Raw genomic sequence first — 27,466 nt, 5'->3', positions numbered from 1 at the left:
AATTAGGCATTTAGTTTGAAAATAATTTCCTGCTGTAAAGAACTCGTTTTGTCAACCACTCATCTACAGAAGAGGGGATCATAATTAGCCTAGCGCTTTAAACTACATGCAAATCCAACCTGCAGTTTGGCTTTTTAAGAACAGTTTTGATTTGCCATTCAGATCCCTGGCACTACTTTCATCACACTCACTGTTTTCCACCATCTCTTCTTATTTTATGTCGTACTTTACATGAGCTACGAATGTGCGACGCCACTTTCTTTCTTTACACTTTCACATTTAACAGCCGCACCGTTCTTGGTAGTGCAGTGCCCCCATAAAATTGTTCCAGGATTTCTTTCACTAGCCCTTAATGCTCTACTGTGTTTTTGCTTCCAAATAGAATTTGTATGAAAATCCTTTTGGCAGGTTTATAGCAATTTTTTCTCGTCAAACACTACTGAACAGCGCTATAGTCGTTAATAAAAAAAAAAGTTAATAGAATAAGGAGGTAGGAAAATCTTTTTTTTTTTTTTTTTTTTACTTGAACTACTAATTACACTGACTAGATATGTATGGCTAGCCACCAACTGAAGCTAATCTAAGGAGTAAACTGTCACTGTAGATTACTGTAACGAAGAGGGCATGGTTTTCAACCCGTCAGTCAATCACACAGTCATTAAGCAAAGGACCCCAACCCCCATATGCACATACATGGACCATGCCACTGATAACTGAGCAGCCACGACATGCTCTCTGTTTTCCAGGCGCAGACACACACACACACACACACACACACGCACACACACACACACACACACTGTCAGTAGTCATTATTTAGGCTGACACAGGTAGATTTATACCAGAGCTCTTTCTATAATTGAACAGTTTTCGTCTGTTTCTGCTTGGTGTTGCCCAGTCAGCAGCTTTACAATGAGCCCTTGGGCCTATGACACCTTCTGTTTCTCTGTTTTAAAACGGCGTGTGTGGGGATGTTTGTGTGTGTGTGCGATTGAGTCACTGCTGGTTGCTAAAGCTCAGGATGGTGGTGGCCCATCTGCAGAACATGGACGGAAGGATAATGTTTTCTTATGCGTCCTTGTCTACGTTAAAAACATGACTGAGGTTACAGGCTTAAACTTGCCTTTACGCCGTAAAAGCAGTTCAGTACATGGAGAAAAAAAAAAAACGTTCTGCAACTCTACTATTTTTTACATTATCATGAAAATAAATTATAATTAGAGGAAAATGTTAATGAAAAATTATTTTACTGACCTTTACTGTGGCTTCAGAAGGGGAATCGGTGGATAAAAGAGGAGGGGTATGATGAAGGATGATGAAGAGGGTGGGGGAAAAGTCCGGAAAAAGGGGACTAGAGCAAAATTGGATCAGGCAGGGGTGGAGGAGGTGGAGTTGGAAATAGGAGGCGGAAGACAGGAGAAGACAGGAGCTGTGTGTGGTCACTAATTAGGAAAATGGTGGTGTGAGGTGGAAAGGGTTATGTTCCCATCTCCATGTCTCCCCCTCTCATCTCCATTCCTCCCCCTCTCCTGTCCATACAGGGGGGCTAATTACAGCGGTAAAGGGCATCAAATTAAAACAGCTTAATGTCAGCAGCTGGGAGCTGATTATCCAACGTTAATATCTAATTCTGTGCATGTGTGTGTGTTGAGACAGCGATATAAGTGTGTTTGGACTTACATAACAATCGCACATATTTCCACTGCGAGCGGACTGTGTAAACAACCCCACAGAGTCGCGCACATACACAGAACCCATTAGAGGACTGGAGGAACCGAGACACTACTAAGTCAAAGCTATTAGCGAAGGCTGGCGAAGGTTAACAGTTCACACTAAACAAGACTAACAGACAGACAGAGCGATCACAGTTTGAGTCATGGAAACATCTCGAACGAGTACACAAGCAGTAAATCAACAGTAGTCTCGGATTTGCCGAGCTGCCGGTTAGAATCTGAAGAGGCGCAATCTTAACAAAGAGGGTGGAAGACATAAGCAAGGGGGCGAGTGGAAATCAAAATATACCTCAGGGGGAGATGACAGAGAAAAGGGAGGGGAGAAAGAGTTATGACGAAGAAAATTACTGTTGCGGTGAAACAGAAACAACAGTAGATGGGATTTTACTCACATGCCGGAGAGGCCGGGAAAGAAAGAGATGTTGACTTTGTGTGTGTGTGTGTGTAGAGAAAGAGCTTTGTGGTGGTGTCTACAGCGTCTTTGCAAAGCAGAGCTGGATCTGGTCAGATTTATTGTGACAAATGGCAGAGAAGAGATAGAAAGAGTAGGAACGAAGTGGCTTGTGAGGAGAACTTGGTGAGAGGTTTGCGGTGTCAGTCTTGCGCCACGTAAGCCAAAAAATCTTCTGTTCCTTACGTCAACATATAGGCTCACACTCACTTTCACCACCCTGTGCATGTGTGTGTGTGTGTGTGGAGATGGGAAAGCCCCACGTAAGCGTTCTTAACCAACAGTAGAAAACCGCTTATTAAGACCAGTTCTTGGGGTTAAACTGGCATACCCCAACGCTGACGTGTTTGTGTGTGTGTGCCTCCGTTTGATCTATCATACACTGGTTGCATGCTGCTGTGCTTCAAGGTCAGTTTGAGTGCGGCATCCATCATCGTAGCATTGTGCGAATACGTGTGCGTGTGTGTATGTGTACCAACCTGCAGTAGATAAACCGAGCCGCGTGGCACAGTCCTCATCCAAGTGCCAGCTGGCTGCCTCAGCTCTCTCTGTCACTGCCTGCGTCATGACAAACTTCTGCTTTTATACACAGTCCTGCACAACAACAGCGAGGAGTTTGCGAACACCATTAGTTACCGTAAGGTCTAAATCTTGGCTTGAGTTAAAAATCACAGCTGCGCTGCAAAAATATTTTACATGCGGTGCACTGGAGCGGTTGTGGACCCGGTTGTGAACATTTAAAAATGAAAGGACTCGAAGTCCTCTATTGTCTGCACTTATTAGATTGTTTAAATGTGTCAGGAGTCGGAGCCGGTTACGAGCTGTTGCATGCTCCGCTGCGAGAGCAAAATTATGTCATTTAGTTCTCGCGGCCCTCGTCTTCGCGCCTCACTCGCGACACGTGAACCGAAGAGAGAACTTTTGTTCTCGCGCGGTGTTGGAGAAATTGGAGCTTGCGGAAAAGCAGAAATGCTAGCGGCCGCTCTGTGAGCTCCCAGATGCTAACATTCATAGCATGACCACAAATCTGTGTGTCAAAATTCTTGAGAGTTTGAAAAAAAAAACAAACCTAAAATGCTTAGTTCTATTCTATTCTATTCTATTCTATTCTATTCTATTCTATTCTATTCTAACTGTTTGTCTTATTTGTCCTCGACAGAAACCACCACTGTACCCGACACAATGACCCCCACCTCTCCCAGAGTGGAACAGACAACTCCTGCAATGAGACCTGGTAAGCACACACACACAGACGCACACAGACACTAACACAGACACACACACACAGACACACAGACGCACACTTTCTTCAAGCACTCTTACACACACAGTCTCCACTCTCTCTCATATGCAAATATCCTGCAAACACGCATGCATTTATCTCTGCCTGGGTCTCTTCCACACACACACACACACACACACACATACCCACACACGCTCTTAAGGTCAAACTCATGATGTCACTGCGCACCACAGGGCCTCTGGGCTTTGAAGTCTGTTAGATTCAAGAGTCCCACAGGAAGCCCTGTTTGAGTGAAAATAAGCTCTCACAGCCAGAGGATCTTGCCTTGTCGCGCACACACACAGAGACACACTTAATGGGAATATGATTTCACAGCTACAGGTCAGTAGCCTCACTGGAGTTAATGCACATTGGTGTAGTTTTAGCGTCTCACTTTTTAGCTGCTGCGTAACCGAATGCAGCGACTTTGACTAATTACGGCGTTGCGTCTCATTTTATTTCCCATTCTCTCATTTGTGCTCTCTTTCTTTCATGTGTCTTCTTGAGCGTTTTATTGCTCACCTTTTACTTCGCTGCTTTCTTTCCGTGTGTGTTTGATCTCCACAGTCTGCTTCAGACCCCTTTCTCACGTAACGTCTCCCATTGTCTTTTCCTCTCACATTTCTATTTATTGCGGTGTCACACTGCACAAGCACTGTTTCCACAACATCGAAACGCTATCACTATCAAAATGTAGCAGTCATAAGACGTCGCGTCTCATAAGAGGAAACTGGCAAGAAAGAAGTTTACTTTGAAGTGGAGAAAAAAAGAGACAATGTGTTGATTTTTTTGTTAAAACGAATGCATAATGAGGCATCTTTATTCATAATCTGCGTCTTTCTTTCTCGTCTCTCAGCCACCACTCCATCCCTGTCGGCCATATGTGACTTCGAGCAGAGCTTGTGCGGCTGGTCAGCTGATCCCAAGTCGGATATGAGCTGGACTTTGCACACAGTCAGCAGCAGCAGCTCCACGGGGCACGGCACCCACGGAACAAGGCAGGACCTGGCGCTGGGATCAGACGGTGAGTACGTGAAATGCCTTGGAGATGCTCGTCACGAGCGTCGAGTGAAAACAACGCGGGTCACTGAATGAACCGGTAGAATCATTATTTTTATTCAAAGACACGTTACGAAGCTATTACGCAGCGAAGCAGAGGAAATCACTGTCGCACCAGGAGATAGTGGCGCGTATTAACCCCTGTCTAACAGCTGGGAGAAGACACAGGCGGTAATAATAATCCAGACATTCGGGAGTATTTCACTGTGATATACTGACGTTCTTTGACTGAGAATTTCATTTCATTTTCTGTCTCCCTTAATTTCGACTGACCCGTTCACCTTTGTGAGACAAAGCAGATTGCCCGAAATGTCAGAAAGCTCCTATGAATCAAAGCGGGCCCGATTGTGCTCGCTAGCCAGTAAGTTGCAAACAGCCCATAATGCAGCTCTCCATTAGAGTATCTGCGGCTGCAGTAACATAAAATACCACCCCCACTTTTTCTCTTGTGGTCAGGACAGTATAAACACATACCCTTTAATAGTACAGCTGCATATCTGCAGGGCGTATTGGTATCTATCACTGACAGCATTCATGTTGCATCATTACTTTTCTGTGCACAAAGATTAATAATCTTCAAGTGAAGAAGCCTAGCTCCAACATTTCCGACCGTTCTCTTACTAAGGGAAAAAATAATTGATAGTTAATATATATGCAATATGTCACACAGACGCACACTGTACAAATTTATCAACCAGACTTTCCATCTTTTAAAAACCTCCACAGGGTTAGAAGCCATTAAAAAAGATTTATGAGTAGATCCTCTCTTCCAATTAAACATTCAAACTTTCCAAAAAAAAAAAAAAAAGAAAAACCTCATGTGCCCATTAGAAACCCATTCATCTTTCTGGTCATTCCTCATTTCAAGATATTTCTCATTGTTCAAACACAGAAGAGAAAGCACAGTCATGTTCAAATGTTTGACCTTCCTCAGCACAAAGGCTTCTTGAGCTAATTAAGAGCAAAGCACTTGTCTTGTGGTGGAATATTTTGCATCCCAACGCTGAGAGGAACCACTGACAGCAACTATGATGCAAGGATTTCGCTCTGATCCGCTGAAAGCGCATTCTACGTCTTAATTGGAGTTTTTCAAAAAAAACTGTTTAACAGCTCTGCTCTCGCTAACCTAGTTTGTTACTTCATCGGCTCCTCTGTTTTAAGTTTTCTCTTTTGTCAGACTTTCACAACTTTTTTCCTGTCATCTTGGTGTTTGACCCCTTCCGCTCATTTTATTCTCTCTTTCTATTTTATTCTTAGAGCGCCGTTGTGTAATTCTCTTCTGTCCCTGTTTGCACTTTCTCTTGTTTCTAGTTCTTGTAGTTCTATCCTGCAGTTTGTTTCCCCGTAACGTCCTTACAGATGTCTCTGCTCTCATCGTCTCATCTCGTTCCCATCACACCACCGTGCTTCTTTCACCCTTTAAGTCATTCACGCTTCGTCCTGTTTTATGTAATTCCTCCATTTCCTCAGCCCTCTCCCCCTCCAGAGCTCTCACTCCATCACTCTGATCGCCTCCTTCTCTCCTCGCTGACCTCTCTTCCATTTCCCTCAGTGGTACTTCTCCTTTTCCACATCTGTCCATCTTTAATAAGAAGAGAGGAGGATAGCCGAGACTGTTTTACCAGTCAGACACGCACACACACACACACGCAAACACACACAGATTCATTCCAGTCTCTCCCTCATGCGCGCATACATCCTTACTGTACTCGCACACCCACGAGGTACACAAACATAGCCCAGAGCGGTCAGATAAGTCAGATGATGGCTTTGACAGAAGTGCTGCCTTAGCTCTCCAGTTCTCCTCAAGGCTCCGCACACACCACAACTCAAGGTGGGAGTGTCCGTGTATTAAAAACTCAAGGTGTGTGGGGTTGTTTCCCACACACGCACACGCACGCAGTCATACACACACATGACCTTGCCATCCAGCAAGGTTTTCTCCATATCTGTTGAAACCATCCGGTTCATGGCTGACTGAGCAGCTCTTTTATAAACAGACAGGGCCGTGACATAAGGCGAAGCCCTACATCTCACTGGGCTGCTGTGTGCGTGTGTGTGTGTACTCTTACGGGTGTGTGCCTGGGCATGTGTCAGTGCGTGTAATTGACTTAGCAGCGTCCCTGTCTACGTGTTTGACAGCAACACGACATTAAGTCTTGTTCTACAGCAACATTAGCGTGGCACCCTGTCTGGAAGCTGTCTCGATATGCAAATCAAATCCCCAGCCCTTGTCATTAAGAGCCCTTTCAGGATTTTAAGAGAGAAAATCCGACCCGCACAGAGCTCATAAGTTATTCTTTTGATCTCAGATACGACAACATGGAAATTCTTCACATGGTGGAGATTTTAATCAAAAGAAACCCTCCCCGTTAGTCATTGTCAGAGATGGAATAGTTATTGATAAGCAGGGCTGAGAGATAACTGATGGCATGTAACCCCACGATGAAACTGTTTAGCTTTCCGTGATCTACATACCTACGTATGCAGTGGGCAGTACACGCTCCTCTTCTCTTGATTTCCATCAATTCTTTCCCTTTTCTCTTCTTCTCCCAAAGCTGAGCTCTAAATGCAGTCATTTTTGTCGATGAAGCCAGTAAGCACAGCGTCAAATGATATTTATATGCAAACATTAGGCGTAAGATGGGATTGGAATGAAATTAAAAACAGACTTAAAGAAGAGCTTCTCACATAGTAACTAGTGGCTCCTGCATCATGCTAAGCATGAACTGAAATCTTTGGTTGATTTGACATTTTATATATATATTTTTTTAAATTTTCCCCCACAATTTTAAATTTAATAATATATATAATGTATAATGTGTATTTAGAAACAATATAGAACACATATAGTAGGTAGAGGGTCCCTAATTAATCTCTCCATCAGTTTCTTGGCCTGAAAAACGCTGAAGACCCCTGATCTAGAGGATCCCAGTGATACGTACATTCAAAGAAACTGCACATAACAACACACACACACACACACACACACACACGATGCAATGAACTCACAAAACCACAAGGCACTGATGAGCACACGCTATGACTGACAGATGAACTCCAACACACATGCAGATATAAACACAAACAAAGACGCTTAAAATTGAAACAACACTCATGTAAACAGGCACACACACATCCCCCCCTCCGCCCCCCCGCCCCCTCCCTCGGAGACGATTCTGCATCCCTGCCTCTCCCTCCCATGGAGAGTTGTTAATTAATTCCCTCCCTTTGTACGCTCGCCAAGATCAAACGCGGAGCGACAGAAAAACACTGCAACTTTTCTCTAACTGTACTTAATGAGCAACGGTAATTTAGGGCCCCGTTTTCCATTGCCTCCCAGTGAAGAGTTGAGTTACCTCAACCCAAATCCATTATTCATTAAGCGTGATGTGCCGCGAAATGTGCCGACTGTTTTTCTTCCTGTCTTAGCTGCGGGAGGGAAGTCTATAGATAGATAGATAAATAGATAGATTGACGTATAGACAGATAGATATATGGATAGATTTCTAGGTTTCTTGGAGTTTTTTCTTGATTCTTTACCGATTTCACTTTTGCCTTTTGTTTCATCCTTTCCCTGTGTCTCCTCATGAGATGTCACACTCGGTGTCTGCCCGTCGATAAAATGACTATTTGCAGCTCCAGCGAAGCTTTTACTCTCTGGCCATAATAGACAAACTAGACAAACAGCCAAACACAGCAGCGAGCTAATGATTATGGTTCTGTTTGGGGAGGGGAAAGCACTACGGCACTGCCGCGCTTTTTCTCACTTACCATTTTCTTCCCCTTCAACCCCCTCACTCTCTGACTATCTTTCTATCATCACGCTTTAAGCCGAGGACAGGAAGGAAGGATATTAGTTTTTTCTCTTTTCTTTCTTTTTTAAATGATGGAGTTTGTGCAGAGGAAAAACACGCAAACACGCAAGTACTGTACAATCCTCATCCACAAACATTGTGGCCGCGCTGACTAAGTAGCAAAAACGAGGCAAGCAACAGAACGAGGTGTCAGCATTCAAAATGATTAGGGCTGTTTAGCAGGGCTGTGTGTGTGTGTGTACACGCGCGCATTTGTGTGTTTGCGTTCATTTGTATCCACAGCCATTAGCGGCCGTGATGAAATGGCAGTCTCGTTCGCGGTTAAGCCTCATACCACAGAATGATGCTAGCAATGCCTTAAACTCTGCAACAACCGCATCCCATCCCCACTGCATTACTACACGGCAGTGTCACAAATCATAAAATCCATTAAAATGGAATCCATTTAATGAATAAAATGCAAATAGCACGCAGAAAGCCATCCATGTGGTGGCGTATTTACCTCCCTATCGCTAAAAAAAGAGTGGCGACATGTCAGCTCAAAAGATGCGAATTTATCATTTGTTGCGACTCGTTAATGCGGAACGTGCTTCTCCGTTTACAGTGAGAGTGCAACAGTATAACGCCATGCCTCTGTCTCTCCAGTTTTACCAGACTTTTCCGGGAACTACCTCCACCTGGACGCGGGCGCCCGCACCCAGCGCAAGAAAGCCAGGCTGCTGAGCCCGGAGGTGGAGCCGGAACAAGGCCCCATGTGCCTCCTGTTCAACTACCAGCTGCACGGGGAGGCGGAGGGCAACCTGAGGGTCCTACTCAGGGACAGCGAACAGGACGAGACCCTGCTATGGGTCCTCAAAGGAGACCACGGGCCTCATTGGAGAGAGGGACGCACCATCCTTCCCCAAAGCCCCAGAGAGTATCAGGTAGGTGGTTTTCTCTCAGGTGTCATCTTTGCTGCACACGAGTTGCTCCCACCTTCCTAAGAGAAGCTAGTTAGGTTAATTGATGATTCTCAATGCGCAGTAGTTGTCTCCTCCAGCCCCCAATACATGACAAGCAGTTATAGATGATGGATGGATAAAGATGAAACTCCTTCCATACTTATTCTTCAGCATTATTACTCCTGTCCATCTGCCTTTGCGTGTCCTAAATAAAGACACTAATGAATAAGCTAACCTGTAAACGTCTCCCGTGTCTCTGCTTCTCTGCTGCAGGTGGTGTTTGAGGGGTTCTTCGATCACCCGACTCGAGGCCACATCAGAATAGACAACATCCTCATGAGCAACAGCATTGAGCTGGAGCAGTGCACACGTAAGTCCCAAAAACCTGCCTCTGTTCACCTGTTGGTGCACATTCGTTGACATGCTGCTCAGCCTATTCTCTCGCTCCGTCACGCCCAAACGTTTACTCCATGTTTTCACCAGAGACAGAGGGAAGAGGGGGAAAAAAATAAGATTTCTCGTTTACACGCACACATCAAAAAAAAGGGAGAAAAATATATATATATAATAAAGTAGGCCACAAACGGCCTTTGGGCATGGATTCCTATCTGTCTTTCATTAAATCTCCCTCTCTCTATCTCTTTCAGTTTTTTTCCCATACACACCATGTAGCCTACTTCCCTAGAATCATCTTCCGTTTATTCTCTGCCACCGAGCAGTGAAAATAATGCGCGTGCTTGTGCGTGATTACTGGAGAGGAACGCTTGTAGTTGTGATTAAAATACTAATAAATAATAAAGACTCTTTAGGTTCCGTGAGACTACCATTACTTTACACGTACTAGTGTGAGCGCAGACAGAAATGCTGTGTACAAATGAATTTGAAATATAGAGGATTTGACCAGGCAGGGATGGTCTGATAACAGATGCTATCGATACAGGAATTACAAGATCCAGGATTTATTAAACCTGACTCTGCTTAGGAACTTTAAGTCTTGTTCCAAGTATTTCTTCTTTCTCGTTTCTTTTGTTTTTCTCACTGCTTTGTTTTCACCACACTTTCTCTTATTATTTCATCACACTCTCCCTATTTTCCTCCATTATCTTTTTTTCCCCTTCTTTTTCTATTTTCTCACTTTCATAACGGATGTCACATCCTCCGGCAAATAATAAACAGCAGTAAATTTCAGTCCATGTTCCCATGACCCTTTAACTTACCTCCACCCTTACTTCCCATTCCCCCATTTCCCTTCTCTTCGCCCTGTCCCTCACCCTTTTAACCCCATCTTCCATCCACTGCCTCCTTTTCTTATTCCTGTGCCCTCTCTGACCAGCACGTCTGCCGCCATTGACACCTGGTGTATTAAACGAGCGGAAAAACAACGACAGAAATCAGAGGGAGCTGAGACAGAATGACAAAGCAAAGAGAAAGACAGAGAGGACACGCTTCCTCTCGTCGCTCCCTCTTGTCTTGACCTCTGTATTTTCTCCCCATTTGTATAAATAACTGTCACCCTGGAAAAAAAAATATGGCCGATCGGACTAAACTATCTCTGAACTCGACAAAAGTAAAAGAAGCGCCTTGGCAAAAACTGCAGCGCAATTTTTCAACTATATTAAAGTGCATTGCCGTTAACAGGCGTTAAATATCACCACATAAATTTAATCCTCAAGATATTCCTCATTACTCCGGGATAGAGCAAATCCCAGAGATAATCCATTTTTAGTGTGTTTCATTTTGCGATGATATGCTTTTTAATAGAACATTTAATCGAATCCTTTCTAGACAAATCATATTTTTGTTCAGCGGGTCAGTCAGTGGCCAGTTGAAAAAAACTTATACAAGTTATACAAATTTCAGATAGGAAAGAATGGACTTTTGGTTGTCTGGCATTCATACATACATAGAGCTATGAGGAAATGTGGTATTTCATCATAACATAGCTTTAATAAGTAGAGGGACTCATACATACTCATTTTTCATGCTTGTCCAGCTTTCCGGTAACATTTGTTGTTGTTTTTTGTCTCTCCTTTCCAGAGCCTTTCCCTGCCTTAACACCTGACTTAACCAGTAAGTTACTACTTCCTGTGCATTTGTACTTCCTGTGCCAACATGTCTGTGCTTCCTGCTTGTTGCTAAGCTCAGCTCGTAGCAACGCACTGTGCATAAGACTAGCAATACACACAGTTGAATAGGCAGGGCAAGTCTGAGTTATGACTTCACATCTAGACTAATCAAAATGCGGTTTTATAATTTTGAAGAAGATACAGATGGAAACAGTACGTAGGACTTTGAAACGTCTGATTGGCAGATTGTGATATGTGGTTTGGATACACACACAGTGGCAACATTGCAACTTGATGGAATGGGTCCGCTGCATTGTTTTAGCATGATTCCCTGCATGCTGGGCTGAAAGTCTTGGATATGTAGAAGCAGACACATGATTATTTACAACATCTGCAGTCTGTAACTTGTAAAATCAGGCAAGTTAATTGTGCGCCGTTCATCATTCTGTGTGTGATCGGTCAGACAGTTGTTAATTCGGGTTGTAGGCTGTGTTTCACGCTACGCACAGATGCACAGTGAGTTACTGAAGCAGTGTTCTCGTACGGAGTTATCAGATGACGCAGGCATGAACGCGAGGATCGTCAGGTCGAGGTTCATTGGCTCCGTCTGGTTTTTTTCTCCGGTCATCAGTTAAACTAAGAGAACCAAACAGATCTGTATTTGTGACCATTTATCAGCCCATGTCACACACTTTTCTGACTGTGACGATCTTGATCAGTTATCTAGTTGTGTTTGTTCTCTGCGACATCGCTTCCCCTACCACTTCTCTACTTCTTTCCCTTCTTTTTCTCTTCTTTTTTTCTATGTCTGGCTCTATTACTGAACCCAGCAAGACCCTGATCCCACTTGCATGAAATGCAGAGTTGATCACCATCCAAATTCCCCCTTTCTCTTCTTTTTTTTTCCTATTCATCCTCAAATAGGCCTGTTGGAAAGAAGATAAAAGGCCTTAGGCAGATTCTGCTACTGGATCTCTTGTTTTCAGAGCCTGGGTTGGGGCCTAAACCACTGTCTGTTTGTGTGTGCTATTATTAGAGACCCACAAAACACAAATACTGGCATTGTCGAAGAGTTGAGCTCGAGTGCAGACATTGGTTTTCAATCTCTGCCTAATAATGAAACATGCCTCTCTGATAAGTGTGAGAATGATGGACAACACGTTTTCTGTTATCACATGTTTATATTGTATGTGCAGAGACTGTTTTTAAAGCCGGGGGTGGGATGACAGCTATTGCATTGTAATTACTACACGTTTTCTGACTTAAGGCCTAGGACACCATAGGACCTAGAAGCTAGAACCTAGACACCGTAACTCACGCACGCAGGGCTCAACGCCACCGAAACACTAGTTGGCGCTGTGTTTTTTTTTTTTTACCAGTCGGGTTAATTTTTGTTTCTACCTCCTGCTTCACTTTCAACAACAGCAACTGAAACTGAAGACGAGTCTGAACCTCCTCGGTTAACCTTTTCTTGATCTTTATTGATCCAAAACGATCAATTTGAAATTGCGTAGACGGAGAAGCAGCCAGAAACACAAAAGCGGAAACTACCAAGTACTACAAAGTAAACCAATCACATGAGTGGACCGTCTTGCGCTCTGTGCTGCTACGGTATACGTAGTTACATTTCTGAGGAGGTGCACATCAGTTATGGCGTGAGGGTATGTGTAGGGGTCTGCACTGAAAGCCTAGCTTCTGCATCAACTTAACACAATTAGCTCCTATAAGTTTGCTCATGTGTTACTGTACTACTGTTTAAAATGAGCGGGCGTGCTAGGAGATTAAGGGTTAATGTGGTACACTTAACTTGGTCAATGCAACCTGTGTGTGTGCCTGAGTGCGTGTGTGTTTATACGTGCACATGTTCCAGTGTGTGAGTAGATCAAAAACATTCTTCAAATAGTGCCAGACACTTGAGCAACGCTCACTTTTGTGCCCCACGTTCAGTTGAATAAAACATAAATACCATTCCAAATATAGTAAAAGCCAAAGAGACTGACTTAGAAACCTCAAGTCACCTGACTCATGCTCATACCCCAAGTATTTGACCTAATCCTTGCTGGTTTTGTAGACAATTTTCAATCCTGAGGCATGACAACAGTTTCTAACACACATCATGATTTCACGAGACTGAGCCCCAGGACGACGGATCACGTTTCTCCTTTGGGATGAATGTTAACAAGTGATCCCAAATTGTTTCTCTTTGGGCAAGCGAGTGTAGTTTTTCCTTTTCAAGATTTACTGCATGTTAGAAATTCCCCTATTGTTTTTCTTTTATGTGAAGAACTGAAGTGTTTTTGACTTGGACGTTATCACTGTGACTTTATAACTGTGCTTTCTGACAACATACTGCTGGTCACAAGGAGGTTGAAACTGGCTTTTGACTAAACGGAAATATAATTTGTAGCAGGTTTAAGCTAAATTTAGCTGAACAGATGACTTAGCAGATGTCTTTACATGTATTAAATAAAACCACATTTCTTATTAAAAATAAAGTTAAGGCAAACTGAAGAGTGTTTTTCACCAATTAAGTGTTTCTTGGTAACATGTATCATTTTTACGCATCCATGACAACCGAGGTGGCATGTGGCTCACTGATCGTACCACACATTCACACAAAGAAGAGGCCAATACTTTCTTCAGTTTAACTATAGGAAGGACTCGTATTTCAACTCCAGTATTTCAAAATTCTCCATTTAGATGCTGGAAGGAGATTGTTGTTGTGTGAAGTAAGAGCTGATGTGTGTCTGTGAACGTTCTCAGTCACCCAGGGCTTGCAGACTGGATGTGTGCAGACTTTACCTCGGGATCGTTAAAGAATCTATCTCTATCTCCCTGGCTTTTCATAGAAACTGATTCAGAAACTCCAGTAACCAATCTTCCTTGAAAGCCAACATTTTCACAGTTTTTAACTTCAGGAATAGTGCTCTTGAGAAACTTTCCTTTTTTTTCCCCTTTCCTTTCCTAACCCCAAAGAGAAAAAGGAATGGTCCATTTTTTTTAGCCCTGGAAATTATCTGTCTCTTAATCCACTGGTGGGAAGGCTCTCTGTGCAGGCTGCTTAGAGCACAGCTTTACAATCAAAGCCAATTTTAAACCCTTAAAGAGTACGTCTGAACTTTAAAAAAGACTAAATTAAGCTCACTGGTTTCCTTGAGGTTCTGTATCTCGCCCTGTGCCTCTCCCGTCTTCTCTCTTTTTTTCGTTATTTCTGCCTCACCTCCATCTAGTTCCTTCTTGCCTGGACTATATTCCCTCTTTTGTCCCTCCGTTCTTTCTTGCTTACGCTCCTCTTTTTCCTGTCTCTTCCACAACCTTTCTCTCGGCGGGTTTCTTTCACAGTGAGTTGACAGAGTATTGAAGTTTCAGACAAACCCTTTAATGCAGGATTAAAGATATCATGGCAGGATTAGCTCTCTCCCTTCACGTCTCCACCCTCCCACCCTCTCTCCTCTCTCTTTCCACCACCCCTCTCCATTTCACTCCATTCTTCCCTCCTATAATGCCTCCTTTCTTATCCTTTCTCTACCCCTGTAAATTCTCTCTTTCCCTCTCAACCTCTTTCTCTCTCCACTCGACTTCAGCGTGATCTTGCCCTGATAAAATAACCGCATTCTACCAAAGACAGCCACTTAACACTCCCCAACCTTTGTGCAAGTCCGCCAGTCGCTGCATAATCAAGGCTTTGCATACTCGGGTCGAATCTGAACGCATGGCATGGGCCTTTGCGTGTCAATGTGCAGCTAATGCTTGTGACGTTTGCATTGATCAAAAGTACTATCAGTAAATTCATAAGACTTTTGTGCACCAGCATCTTCTTTGAATAAGGAAGTGAATTAAAACATAGATTTGGCTGTTTAACCATTGACTCATTGAGCTAAATCTGGAAGCTGTATGTTTGTTTTTGCCAGATCTTACATATCATGCTTAGTTAAATACTAGCCAGGCACAAAAATTTAGCACACTTCCCCAGTAATTTACTATTTGTCAAAACCCCTGCGTAGATACTGTCGCTAGGTCTGTCAAGCATTTCGTTCTCGTGCTGTTTACAGTGACATTGACATATTTGCCACTTATTTACCACTTCATCTATTTGAGCAATATGTCCTTGATTTCAGACCGGCACTCACACATTTGATTAGCACTGACTTCATAGCTAATTCAGTTAATCTTAGCACAACAAGCTCAAAATTAATATGCATTTGATCAAAGGCAAATGCTATATTTCAACCCAACATCATTATGTTATGGAAAAAATGTATAAGTCATAAAGAAACTGCATCATTCTGTGTTGTTCAGATATAATATGTAATAATATTATTACTTAACATTTCTGTACTGTACAGTTCCTTTCAAACATATAGTTTAAAAAACTGCAGTAATACTAAATCCCAGTGTAGCTAAAGAGTTTATTAGCTAGACATGCTTGGAATGCAATTTATGTTTGAACAGAAGCCCCCAGCACATTAAAATGCTTAGTATCAGTCTTTTTACAGATGCATGCTTTAGCATTCAAAGCTTGACAGACCTAGTCACAATTTGACCAGGGTTCAGTCTGCATGCCTGCCTCGCTCGTCTCCTGAGCCAACCAGTAATGTGTCCTCCTGCCCTCCAGGGGGTGCCATATCTGGGATGGAGCCCACAGTAGACACAGACAGAGTGGTGGCGCAGCCGGTCCCTACCTACTGGTACTATGTGTTGGCGGGAGGCGGTGCCCTCTTGCTGCTGGTCATTGTAACCGTGGTGGTGACACTGTGCTGCCATCGGTACCACTGGGCGCCCAAGAAGACCAGCAGCCATCACCATTCAGTGATGTACCACAACAGCCAACAGCCATATCAGCAAGGTCACCAAAACTGTTACCAGAACCAAAACCCCAGCTGCAATCTGATCAACATCCCTAACCAAAACCACCCGTACTCAGGTACCGGGCCGAGCCTCGAACCCATGCTCACCATTACACTGGAGAAAGATGACAGCTATGACTCCCGCTGTTGAAACGACCGAAGCGATACAGTTTTACCAGAATGCAACAAAGTGATCAAGGAGGAAGAAAACTCCCTGACATGAGTGAGCAACAGCATAATCACCATTCTTCACTGATGAGAATCTACATGGTTCCTTCCGCTGAGGACTGATCTGATCGGTATACAGTATACGGTGGTAAAGTTTTATACTGATATAAAACTTTACCACCGCCCCTCCATGAACAGACCTCCGTACATGAAAGTGTCCACATCCGATGGCTGAAGAGGCTCTCGCTTATAGATATGCACCCCAACATAAAAAACAGAAAATCACTGTCAGCGTAGTCCCCTCCTCTGTAAATATCAAAGCAGGATGTGTCTGTCTGCCTTGCTCTGACATGCAGCCTGGACACTGCCTGCTTCTGTCAGACAGAGGAGGGATTTACAGGTAGAGGAGACTCGCCGTGCTTGTGTGCAGCATTAAGAATGACAGATATTTCTTTGGGACTGAACAACGCTGCCATTCATTTGTCCGACTTGCCTTCGAGAGACTGAGGAGTGACGGAGGCAGAGGAAGAATTAGAGCTGCCCATCCAGCTGTGGCAGATTGACAGCTACATATCCAGCGAGTGTCTCAGCTCTGGTGCGTGAACAGCTGTGAGACGGCTTACATCGCATTGCATCAAAACATAAAAGCTCAGACAGTAAATGCACGGACACTTTTCACGGACTTTCAAGTCTCACATGTTACCTTGGGTGCATTTTTCATTACATCCTGGATATGCCTTTTTTTTCTCCTTCTTCTTTTTCTAATATGTGCTTTAAAACTATTACCTCTGCGCCTCCTGAATGAGGTTGTGCCTCAACGTGAAATAAGAGTATGAATGGATGCAGTTTTACTCTACGGTTTGTTGCCTGGATCTCATGGATTATTCGATGCCTGTGTCTGTTAATGTTCAAACTAAACATCTTTGTATGTCCTGCATACATTAAACTGGGTGAATGAAACAAAAGAGAGAAAAAAAAACAATATTTTATTGAATATTTAAAAGTGGAGGTGTGTTTTCCTTCCTGTCCCTGCAAGTATAACATATTTTAAAGTCTTTATTTCTGTGCATATAAGCTGTTACATCCTACGCCATACGTTTAAACACACTGCCAAATCCTGCATTAGTTACAGAGTCTGTTTCCATTCAATAAACGAGACCAAACATGCTGTGATTAAGAGCCTTTTAGAAACTCAGTTGTCCGCTCACTGGATGGTAATCATTTCATTCAGTTCAAACTGATTCCGGTGCAGCGCTACTGTCGCATTTATTTTTTTTCTCTTAAGTCACGAATTTGGCATCTCCCACTGCGAGTGTGCGCGAACACGACATGCGTACGAGTGTAACATGACGTGTTTCCGATGAGTTGTTACAGATTCTTTGCGATGTTGAGAATAACATTAGCACTTTTCTTCTTAATGTTCATTTACTGGAGGTTGATCATTTCTTGCATTTACTGTGAATCTTTTAAAAATGCGTTGAGCGACGCACTTGTTGTAAGTAGGCTTACATTTGGTTGTGATGTTTAATAGGTACACAATGATTGTGTTGGGGTTTTTTTTTTGTACTCACTGACTTTTGTTTTAAAGACAACAGCTGTGTTGATTCTGTTCACTGAGATGATCTTAATTTTTTTTTTTTAAGACTTTTGTTTTGATGTTGATTCCTGAAGTTGAACAAACGAAAAATGTCAAGCAGTTTAATTCAGAGAGGAGCGAGCAAATCCATATGTCTTGTGAAAATCGTGCAGATAGTGTGTTGTATTACTGAATGGGCCGCAGCGGCACTTATTTTCAGGACTCACCATCTTGTGTTGGGTGCTGCTTTACCCCCCTACATCATTTTATCCATGCCCAAATCCCCCAGCCTTTCTTTTTTCTTTTTTTTATCAAAACCCACTTGTTCCTATTCTACTCCTTCCCTTCATTGCAAATCCCCCCAGTGAAAAAAAAAACACAAGAGAGAAAATGAGATGGTAGAAATGGAGGGGAGCAAAATCTCTCAGAGGAGAAGGGCCCATTAAGTGAACCCCCTTTTTGCGGCCAAAGATGGAGGGAGATGAAAGAAGTAAAAAAAAAAAAAGAAAGAAAGAAACGTCCCTCTCTCTATACTTTCTAAAGATAGATTTTCCTTTTACTCTAAAAGGGAGGCTAACAGGGAGGCAGGTCGGGGATTGAAGGAGGCAGAGAATTGAAAGAGGAGGGCAGGTTGTTTCCAACACAAAAGCAGATGAAAGATGTTTTTTGGCAGAATGGACAGTGTGATGAAGACACACAATAAATGTGCTCCACACATACAGTAGCAGGCCCCGTCGAACGCGGGGACCTGCGTTAGCGAAGCCTCCAGATTTCCGACGAGCTCTCGAACGCCTCGTCTGATTTCACCGTATCTCATAGAGTCCTGTTTTGTGCTATCGTCGACAAGTATTTTGGTTATTTTCTGCTTGCATTTCCATTTCCCGCCTCCCTATCCTGCTCTCGCTTCCATTTCAATCGACTTGCGCGTGATTTACACATTATATGACTCATTCTAGCAGCCCCGTGCCATAACCCAATCAATGTGGGTCCAAATTCAAACAGAGGAAAGATATATGACTGTATTTATGTTGTGCTACCCGTGCACTTTTCCCTTTCATTCCGTCTCTCTCTATCAAACTTTTTTGCAAGATTTGGAATACGTTCTGGCGTCTTTTCATGCAGCACCATTAAATCAAGCTCCCCGCACTTCCCTCTCCCTTCTCCATCACAGACTACTTTGAAGCCCTTTAATATTTCTAATTAGTTAATGGTGCTGATTGCATTCATAAAGCCCTGCGGTAAGCATTTCTAGCCCTCAGGCCATCTCTATTTTTTCGCTCTTTCCTCCTCCTCCTCCTCCTCCTCCTCCTCCTCCTCAGTTTCCTGGAGAAATATTATCAGTACAAGCATCTCTAACAGGTCTTCGGGGTCCCCGCTGGAACAGCAAATGGTGCCAAAGAGCCATCCCCGTCTAGGCCTGAATAAAAAAAAAAAAAAAAAAAAAAAGGCTCCCTTTTTATTTTTCTCTTTACTAATTGGAGAGGGGAGATAAAATGGGGCTACAGGGAGTTTTAATCTCCTTTCAGATCCATGTGATGATTCTTCTCGGCATTGTAGCCCGAGGGCTTTAAGCCAGAAATCCTTAGAAAGTGTTCAATGGTCATCCAAAGAGTTTCCGAGCCACTTCTTTTCTTTTCCTTTCTTTTTTTATCCTTGCTTGCTTTTGCTATCTCTCTGTAAGTGATTTGATGTGTTGTAAAGGCCTGCAGTGATTTAAGTTGGCTGTGAGAAAAGAAAATGTAGTGCCTGGATGGTCTCAGGTGGGAATGTGCATTTAACACAACCAGACAGAGAACGTCTGGTTTTACATTAATCCATTAAGACCAGATGCAGCGTGTGTATATACACTCGCTTGCCGGTTCACTGGATACAGTCCTGCGCCAAATCTTAACTTCATGATGGTGATGGTGTTCAGCATTCGTTTCAGATAACTGAGGAGTCTGTTGAACTGCATTGTGCTGATACATGTTTCTGTTGTTTTAGTCACCACAGCACCACAAACTACATCCTCCAAAAATGATCATACAGATGAATTACCTCCTTTCTGACATCCATCGGCTGAACATTAGAGCTGTCATGGAGGGGGATTTAGTGCGGGACTGTTATATTGTTATATGAGTGCATTTGTTTTGACTTTGTGTGCCTAATGTTTTGGCAAGTGAGTGTATATCTCTTTAAGATGCAAGACTCCTGATTATTTTCGGCGCACATTGCCAATGAAATTCCCGTTGATATGCTGAAATACTCCTGGGGAAGACGAAATGTATCAAATGTTGGGTCTCAGTGGTTTAAGAGTACGTATTAGTGAGATGAAAGACGTTATAATATGACTACTGGGATCATTAACTTTGGAATAACTGCACTTTTTCTCCTTTCTTTCTTTCTTTCTTTCTTTTTTTTTTTTTTTTACATTTAAGAACATAGTATTAATTTATTTACTAAATTCACCAAGACCTCTGCCAACTCCGCAGGCCGCTGCAGTTTTTCTAAGTTTGCACGCTTTGAAATATCTTGTCTGGTGTGTCCAGATGGATTTTTAATTGCCATTGTTTTACTCCTTTGTTCTTTTCTCTATTGTTTTTGTCAGCGTTGGTGATGGTAAAATCACACATTTAAGTGCAACCACATGTTGAGTTTTGAAACAAAAAAAAAAATCAACCTTGATGATGTCATTTTTATCAGCTGAATGGATGCCATTTTTTTTTCTTTTTCTCGAATGTCTTTATTAATCCAAGACTTTTCTTGATGTGAATCAGTTGGACGCGGCGAAGGCTGATCATGCTGAATCATTGCCTCGGCGGGGTGCCTGCCTGAATCGGTTTTAATTCGAGCTTTGATTAGTTTAGACTGAACAATACCAGCTTTGAATAGGTAAACTGCTCAAACGCATCTGTCCCTGCCTTCAGCCACACCGCGATACTCAGTTTGCACTTTTCTGTGCTTCTGCGAAGGGAAGGCCTCGACTTTCTGATTGTCTTTTTGACTTGCGCTGGATTTCACTGTCTTGCACTTTGGGTACATTAAATATTGATGTTCAGCGCACACAGTCCGTGGAGACACCAATACAATCGAATAACTGAAATAAGAAAGTCAACAGTCCAACACTTGAGATTGAATAAACTCAAATTAGCATAGGATTTGTTGGTTGTTGTAATATTTGAATGGAAGCTATAGACAGTTTCTTTATTCTTTAATTGGGTTTAGAAATCAATTTTGGGTCAGCTTAAGCAATTAAAATGGATTTACTTTTTCATCTTAACTAAATAAGCTCATTCCTAATTCATAAGCCAATATTGCAGCAGGTGTAGGAAGCCCCTTACTGTTGTTTACAGTTCACATTTAGTTTGTAAAGGCAGTTTATAGATGTTACGATCCAGAGATGCCCAAATTGTCTCATAAAGAGAATGACGTTATCTAACTGAGGAAATGAGACTCTGTATCTCTTTTTTCATATGTACTAAAATTACTTTTTCACCTCTTATCTTCTGAATATCTATTACGGCTTCACTTAATAATGAGTTTTCTCTTCCTTTGCCCCGGCAGTAAATGATTATCAGCTGCCCAGATATTGCTCTATTTGTTTCTGGAGACTGTAATGTCAGTTTCCTGGAATAAAACTGAACCGAAGCAGTATTGAGCTTCAAAGCCTTGCACTCCGGCCTGCCTCAGACATTTAAAGTGGTATTTTAGCTTGTTGAATTTCATGGTCTTGGAATAAAAATGAAAATAGATTGTGGTGAATGTGAAGGTAATAAAAGTAATATTTTTCTATGAAACGGTTTGGTGCGTCTTTTTTTTTCTCTCCATAGCTCAGTTTCCACTTGTCTCTCTCTGCTCCCTACCTTTCCACTCATTCTGTCTGTCTCTTGACTCTTTATATAAAAAGGGAGCATTGATTCTTATCACGTAATGGAAGTCGCTGGTTTTATGCAGGTAGTCTCGGGTGAAAGGTTTAGCAACACTGTATGTCATTTTCCCTTGATAGACCGAGGACAGCAAAAAAAAAAACACAGTTTATAAGAGATCCCTCGCCTGATCTTCACTGTGACTTTAAACAAGATCACTCATTCTTTGAGCTGTTTGATTTCCATCTACAAATGTAACTTGTGCTCTGACAACGTAAGAGATGGTGTGATGTTATTGCAAGTCTGGAGTGTCTCTAGCATGACTGGATGGTGAAGATTAACACCGTCTATTCTGTCTTTTTAACAGATCCCAGGCCTATGGACTTTGGAAACGAGCCTGTTTTCAACCACAAGCCGCCTATCAATGGAGGTTAGTCCTCTCCTCTCCTCTCCTCTCCTCTCCTCTCCTCTCCTCTCCTCTCCTCTCCTCTCCTCTCCTCTCCTCTCCTCTCCTCTCCTCTCCTCTCAGCCTGAGGCTGTGCAGGCTGTTTTACAAGTCTCACTAGTGAAATTGCTCTTTAAGCAGAGGCATGCCTGTGGCTCTTCATTTTACTTGTGATTCCACTAGAACAAAAAAGCCTGTGGCTACAATGACAGACAATCTCTGGTGTGTGTATGTGTGTGTCAGAGAGAGAGAGGATTCAAAAGTGTGTGCACATGGTATGTTATCCCTATTTCTTTCATGTTCCACGGCAGACAGAGACATACAGCTTCCTTCTGGGCACCTAGAAAAACATCTGTCTGTAACAATCACAGTTTACACGCGCGCATGTGTGCGTGCGTGCGTGTCTGTGTTTCCTCCAGCCCCTTGACAGATACAAGACGAGTACTCAGACTTTACCTCACTAAACAAGTCTGTTTACAGCTTTCTTTTGTGCGTGTGTGTGTGTGTGTGTTTGTGCTCCCGTGTTCCTGTTTCAGAGTGTTCCTTCATAAAACACTCTAAATGCAGTACTTAATTGTGGATTGGCCTATTCATGTGTACACATTCATTACGTGGATTACCATGATTGCCTTACTAAGTAGATGCGCGCATTTCAACAGCCGCCAGACACCCCAGATAGTAGCTTTACAGTAATTAATTACATTATGTTTCCAAAGTTGTTATCCAAATCAATAACGACTGGCGGCGCCGCTGTTAACAGAATCACCTGGTCTTGAATATATCAGCCGTGATGCGGAACATTTCCCACTGAAATGGCTCATTTCCTTTAAATGGGGATTTGGCTTTTGAGAGAAAACCCATTCTCCTTCTTTCAAGTCAACTACTTTTCTTTTTTACGCAACTCGACATTTAACCATTTGACTGCCATGTAAATAACATTACCATCAATGACTTACATTTTAGCATTTTTTTTAGCATTTAACACCCACTTTAAAGGAATATACTAGTGTTCTTCAAATATACTACTTAACTATCCAGGCCATGATTGTTGGAATCACGACATCACTATAGTGTGTGATTTGCAGAGGTTAACACTTGATTCCCCGTTTTCGTTCCAGATTATCTCTTCCCAGGGTGGCCATCCTCCTTCTCCACCCCCTCCTCTGTCATGGACCCCCCCTCCGTCACCCTGATGTCGGAGAAAGACAAGGACAACGCCTGGCTGTACACTCTCGACCCCATCCTCCTCACCATCATCGTGATGAGCTCGCTGGGCGTCCTGCTGGGAGCCGTCTGCGCCGGTTTGCTGCTCTACTGCACGTGCTCCTACAGCGGCCTGTCGTCGCGCTCCTCCACCACCCTGGAGAACTACAACTTCGAGCTGTACGACGGGATCAAGCATAAAGTGAAGATAAACCAGCAGAGGTGCTGCTCAGAGGCATGAGGGAAGAGCGATGGGGAAAGGTGAACCCTGTGATCCCCTGCGGACGTAATTTTGTTCTCAGTTTGGACACGAAAAAGAAGCACTATGTGTAATTTCAGTCCCCAGTGCCCCCCCCCCCCACCTAATATCCTGCTACTCCCTTGCTCTGATGTCTAATGGGGTAACATGCCCAGAGTTTCTTGTTTATGTGCCTATAAGGCCTAACCACGAGGGAACGTCTGACCCCAGCCCCCCCAACCCAACCCAACCCAACCCAACAGTCTCGTTTCTCCTCCGCCTGCAGGAGAGAGTCTGCTTGATTCTAAAAGCCTGTGAATGAATGAAGGAATGAATAAATGAATATGAATGACAGATTTACCATAGAATATAACCCACCAGCCACTGGAAGGAAGCCGAAAAGGAGACGGACTGCCGCACCCATGGCAATCTGAACATTTGGGCCACAAGTGACAGCACAGTCTGGGGTTTTTGGTTATAATGTTGGTAATGGGACTCTTAGCGAAGACCCGTGACTGGTACAGAAGGGCAACATAAGATTTGGCCTCATCAGCTTTATTGTGGCCAGTTCAATGCGATCGCCTGCAGAATTACAAAAGTTCCGGCTCCGGCACCAGTGGACCTGTCGATGTGGGTACTTTTGACTGAAATCAACACATATCAAGCGAATGCCTAACCCCCCCTCCTCCCACCCCACCTCCTTCTCCCCGTCCTAAAACGTGTCAAAAGATATTGAACCACTCAACTCAAATGAATCTAGATTTCTAACAGTAAAGACGGAAAAGAGGATGAAAAAGGACATTTTCTTATTTCTTTTTTTTTGTTCGTTTGTTTCTGAAAGTTTTAGATATGAGTTCTGTGAGTTTTAACCGTCCATTAGCCTGCCATACGGCTCTCGCTCGCTCCTTTGTCTGCCCTCGGTCTGCGCTTTGTGAAACCAGTGGCATAGAAGAGTAATGGTGACTGTTTTTGTTCTGTTTTAGACTTGTGTCTGTTTGGGGAAAAAAAAAAAAAAAAAGGTAAAGAAAAGCCAGCTTCAGTTCGTAGCAGCCCTGTAGAGCTCTTACGCCATTTTTAGACTTTTCTTTTGTGTTGGACTCCATGGTCTTAACTGTTACTTCAGTCCTTTTCTATTTTTGGGACATTATTCATTACGGACGATCAGTCTTTGGGGAGTAGGGGGAAAGTAAAGTAAGAAAGAAAAAGAGAAAGTCAGAGGTTTATCGAAATCTAACATGCTGTTATGGAGTCGTGCTTTAGATTCAGTATTCTAGAGGTTGTTTTTGGTATATATCTATATTTTTTTGCTTTTCAGACTGTATGATGCCCAAATGATGGACAGACACTGTGTGAACAAAATGTCAGTGATTGTTTTATTGCAACCTATGGATTGCCAAAGAGCTGTGTATATGTGCACGTTAGAGCTGAACAAGTGTTAAAAGAAGCTGGGTGGAGTAAGAGTGATAAGGCTTTCTGCTGTTTATCCGCCACTCTTAAACCCGCCCTCGCAAAACAAGACAAAACAAAACCGGAAAAAAGGCCGCTCAAAAACGGAAGAAGAAAGAAAGACTAAAGGAGGAGAGTGGAAACCATGCCGTCGACTTTCTTGGACACACAATCGAGCCTTAAGCTAACTACAGTATACGCTGTATCGGAGGACAGCCATTGAGGAGGGCCAGTGCTGCTGGAGAGACTGATGATGTGGAGGAGACACACACCTACACTAACACACACACACACTAACACACACAGACTGGAAGACAGATGAAGACAGAAAGACAGACATGGTTATGTTTACATGCAGGAGAAGTCCCGTTATAAGCCTGGTGAGGATGCTGGGCTGGCTAAAGCAGATCAGGATGCATTTTAACCAGACTTAAGCATCTGTTCCATCCAAGAATTACTTTCAAATACCACTACTTGGCATTCGCAGCTTTGGCACAAACTTAAAAGTACCCTTGGAAAAGTTTGACCACTAATAGCACCGTTGGATGATGGGTTTTTTTTTGTTTTTTTACATGCCCATTGCGTTTGCATCTCACGCAGGTGCAAAAACAGCTGGTGGGAGTAACGTGCAAAGAAATGTAGCAGAAACGACACACGAGGAGAAGACATGAATTTAAAAGAGGTGAATGTTTGTTAGGCCTCAAGGAAACACAACGTGACTTTTAGGGGGAAACCTTTCTGTAAATAATCGAGCAGGGTACCTTTAACAGTGCGCCGATTACTTTGTTTTAAATGAACATATCAGCGAAGTGCTTGTGTTGAACATATCCGCTACTTTCCTCAGAAGTATAGGTTTACGTTGAGTCGACTAAAAGCAATTTAGAAACCTCCCTGCCGTTACTCTTGCTTGTGCATTACGAATACTGCTGTTGAATTATCGTGCATTGTTAATGGAAATATAAAACGTGGACCAGTAATTACGTCGCTGTTTATTTTCCCTGTATTTGAAGTAAATCACGGACCGTTACGATGTTCCATTTTGGACCATTCAAACTGTGTTTGGGACCATTGGACAACCTCCGATCAGACTGACGAGCAGGCGATCCTGTGAATGTAAACATTCCCAGTGAGATGACGAGCCTCGGTAAGGAGAGACCCCACCCCCTCCAAAAAAAAAGACCAACAAAATGAAAGGTAGAACAAGACGGTCAGGAGGACAGGTGGAGGATGAGAGAGGGAGACAATCACAACAGATAGAGACAAGTGACCCAGACAGAAATCTTAAAATTGGAGAGCTTAACACTGACCTCTCCCTCCCTTTTTTTTTTTTTTCTTCGGAAGAAGTTGCATCCGTGAGAGTGAGACCCGGGTCAGTTCAGTGTCCTCTGGGGTGTAAACTGAAAGTTCAGTGAAAGTAGACAGGGAAAAAAAACTGTCACATATATCTTTATTTGGACCGTTCTTTCATTTTTTTTTTTTTTTTTTGTCTTGCTCCCTCATCCCTCCATGTTCAAGGGCAAGCCTTGCTCTAGCAGAGAGGCTTATTGAGAGGAAATAATCGCAAAATAAAGGGATTATTGAATGGCGTTGAAGGGAGAGGAGAGACTGAGGAAGAGAACAATAGAGAGATGGAGCGTTTTCTGTCCATCTAACTGTGTTTTCATTGGACTGTTTTCCAAGTGCCTTGGAGCTCTTTTATTATGTCTCTATCTCTTTCTCTCCTCCCTCTCGTATCTTACTCTCTTTCTTTATTTCTCTCTCATACAAACACACATGAAATACTAACCAGCGACCCGTGAGTGCATGATATGAGACACATAATCATGCACACACACACACACACACAGACACAGACTTCTCTCTCTTCGGTTTGACTTTTCCAACTCGTTCCTTCTGGAAGTTCAGATAGTATTACCTCTTCTCTCTCGATGGACACTCGCACACATGCATGACTGACAGACACACACACACACACACACACAAATGCACACTACATTAAGACACCTACGGCACTGGCCAGATTACTTAAACTGTTGTTTGTAGACTTTGTACAGAAGAATTTCTTTTTTAATGTTATTATTATTATTTAATAAAGGCTAAATAACAAGTTGTTTTCTTTGTGTCATTTTTTTTGTGTGTAAGTTTGAAATAATATGTCAGTCACCGTGGATTGCACGTAAAGATGGACAAAACCCTTTGTGATGTCACCTACAGGATCCCCAAAGTGCAGTTTTGAAGCTCAGTACATGGTCTCCTGAGGTTGATATCTGACAATACTTGACACCTGTCTCTCAACTATTTCAAAAGAAATGAACATGAGTGGAGCTGAGGTGGGGGACACCCACCTC

The 27,466-nt window shown here is 42.9% G+C and overlaps 1 protein-coding gene across 5 annotated transcripts in view; it reads left to right on the top strand.

Annotated features, from left to right (window-relative positions):
- Window positions 1-27,229, top strand: part of LOC125017365 (neuropilin-2-like) — an 89,195-nt gene extending 61,966 nt beyond the window's left edge. For 2 of the 5 annotated variants that reach the window (XM_047600401.1, XM_047600399.1), the window contains exons 12-18: window positions 3,344-3,418; window positions 4,323-4,490; window positions 8,989-9,266; window positions 9,558-9,654; window positions 11,322-11,354; window positions 22,154-22,216; window positions 23,350-27,229. In XM_047600401.1, the coding sequence (XP_047456357.1) occupies window positions 3,344-3,418; window positions 4,323-4,490; window positions 8,989-9,266; window positions 9,558-9,654; window positions 11,322-11,354; window positions 22,154-22,216; window positions 23,350-23,675 (1,040 nt within the window). In that variant the 3' untranslated portion in view covers window positions 23,676-27,229. Of the gene's footprint in view, window positions 1-3,343; window positions 3,419-4,322; window positions 4,491-8,988; window positions 9,267-9,557; window positions 9,655-11,321; window positions 11,355-15,965; window positions 21,718-22,153; window positions 22,217-23,349 lie in introns of those variants that run through there. The other 3 variants (XM_047600402.1, XM_047600400.1, XM_047600403.1) reach the window with 3 other exon arrangements.
- Window positions 27,230-27,466: the final 237 nt, after the last annotated feature.

The sequence above is a fragment of the Mugil cephalus genome, chromosome 12 (genome assembly GCF_022458985.1).
Source record: "Mugil cephalus isolate CIBA_MC_2020 chromosome 12, CIBA_Mcephalus_1.1, whole genome shotgun sequence".
NCBI lineage: Eukaryota > Metazoa > Chordata > Actinopteri > Mugiliformes > Mugilidae > Mugil > Mugil cephalus.
This window is presented reverse-complemented; position numbering and strand designations above follow the sequence as displayed.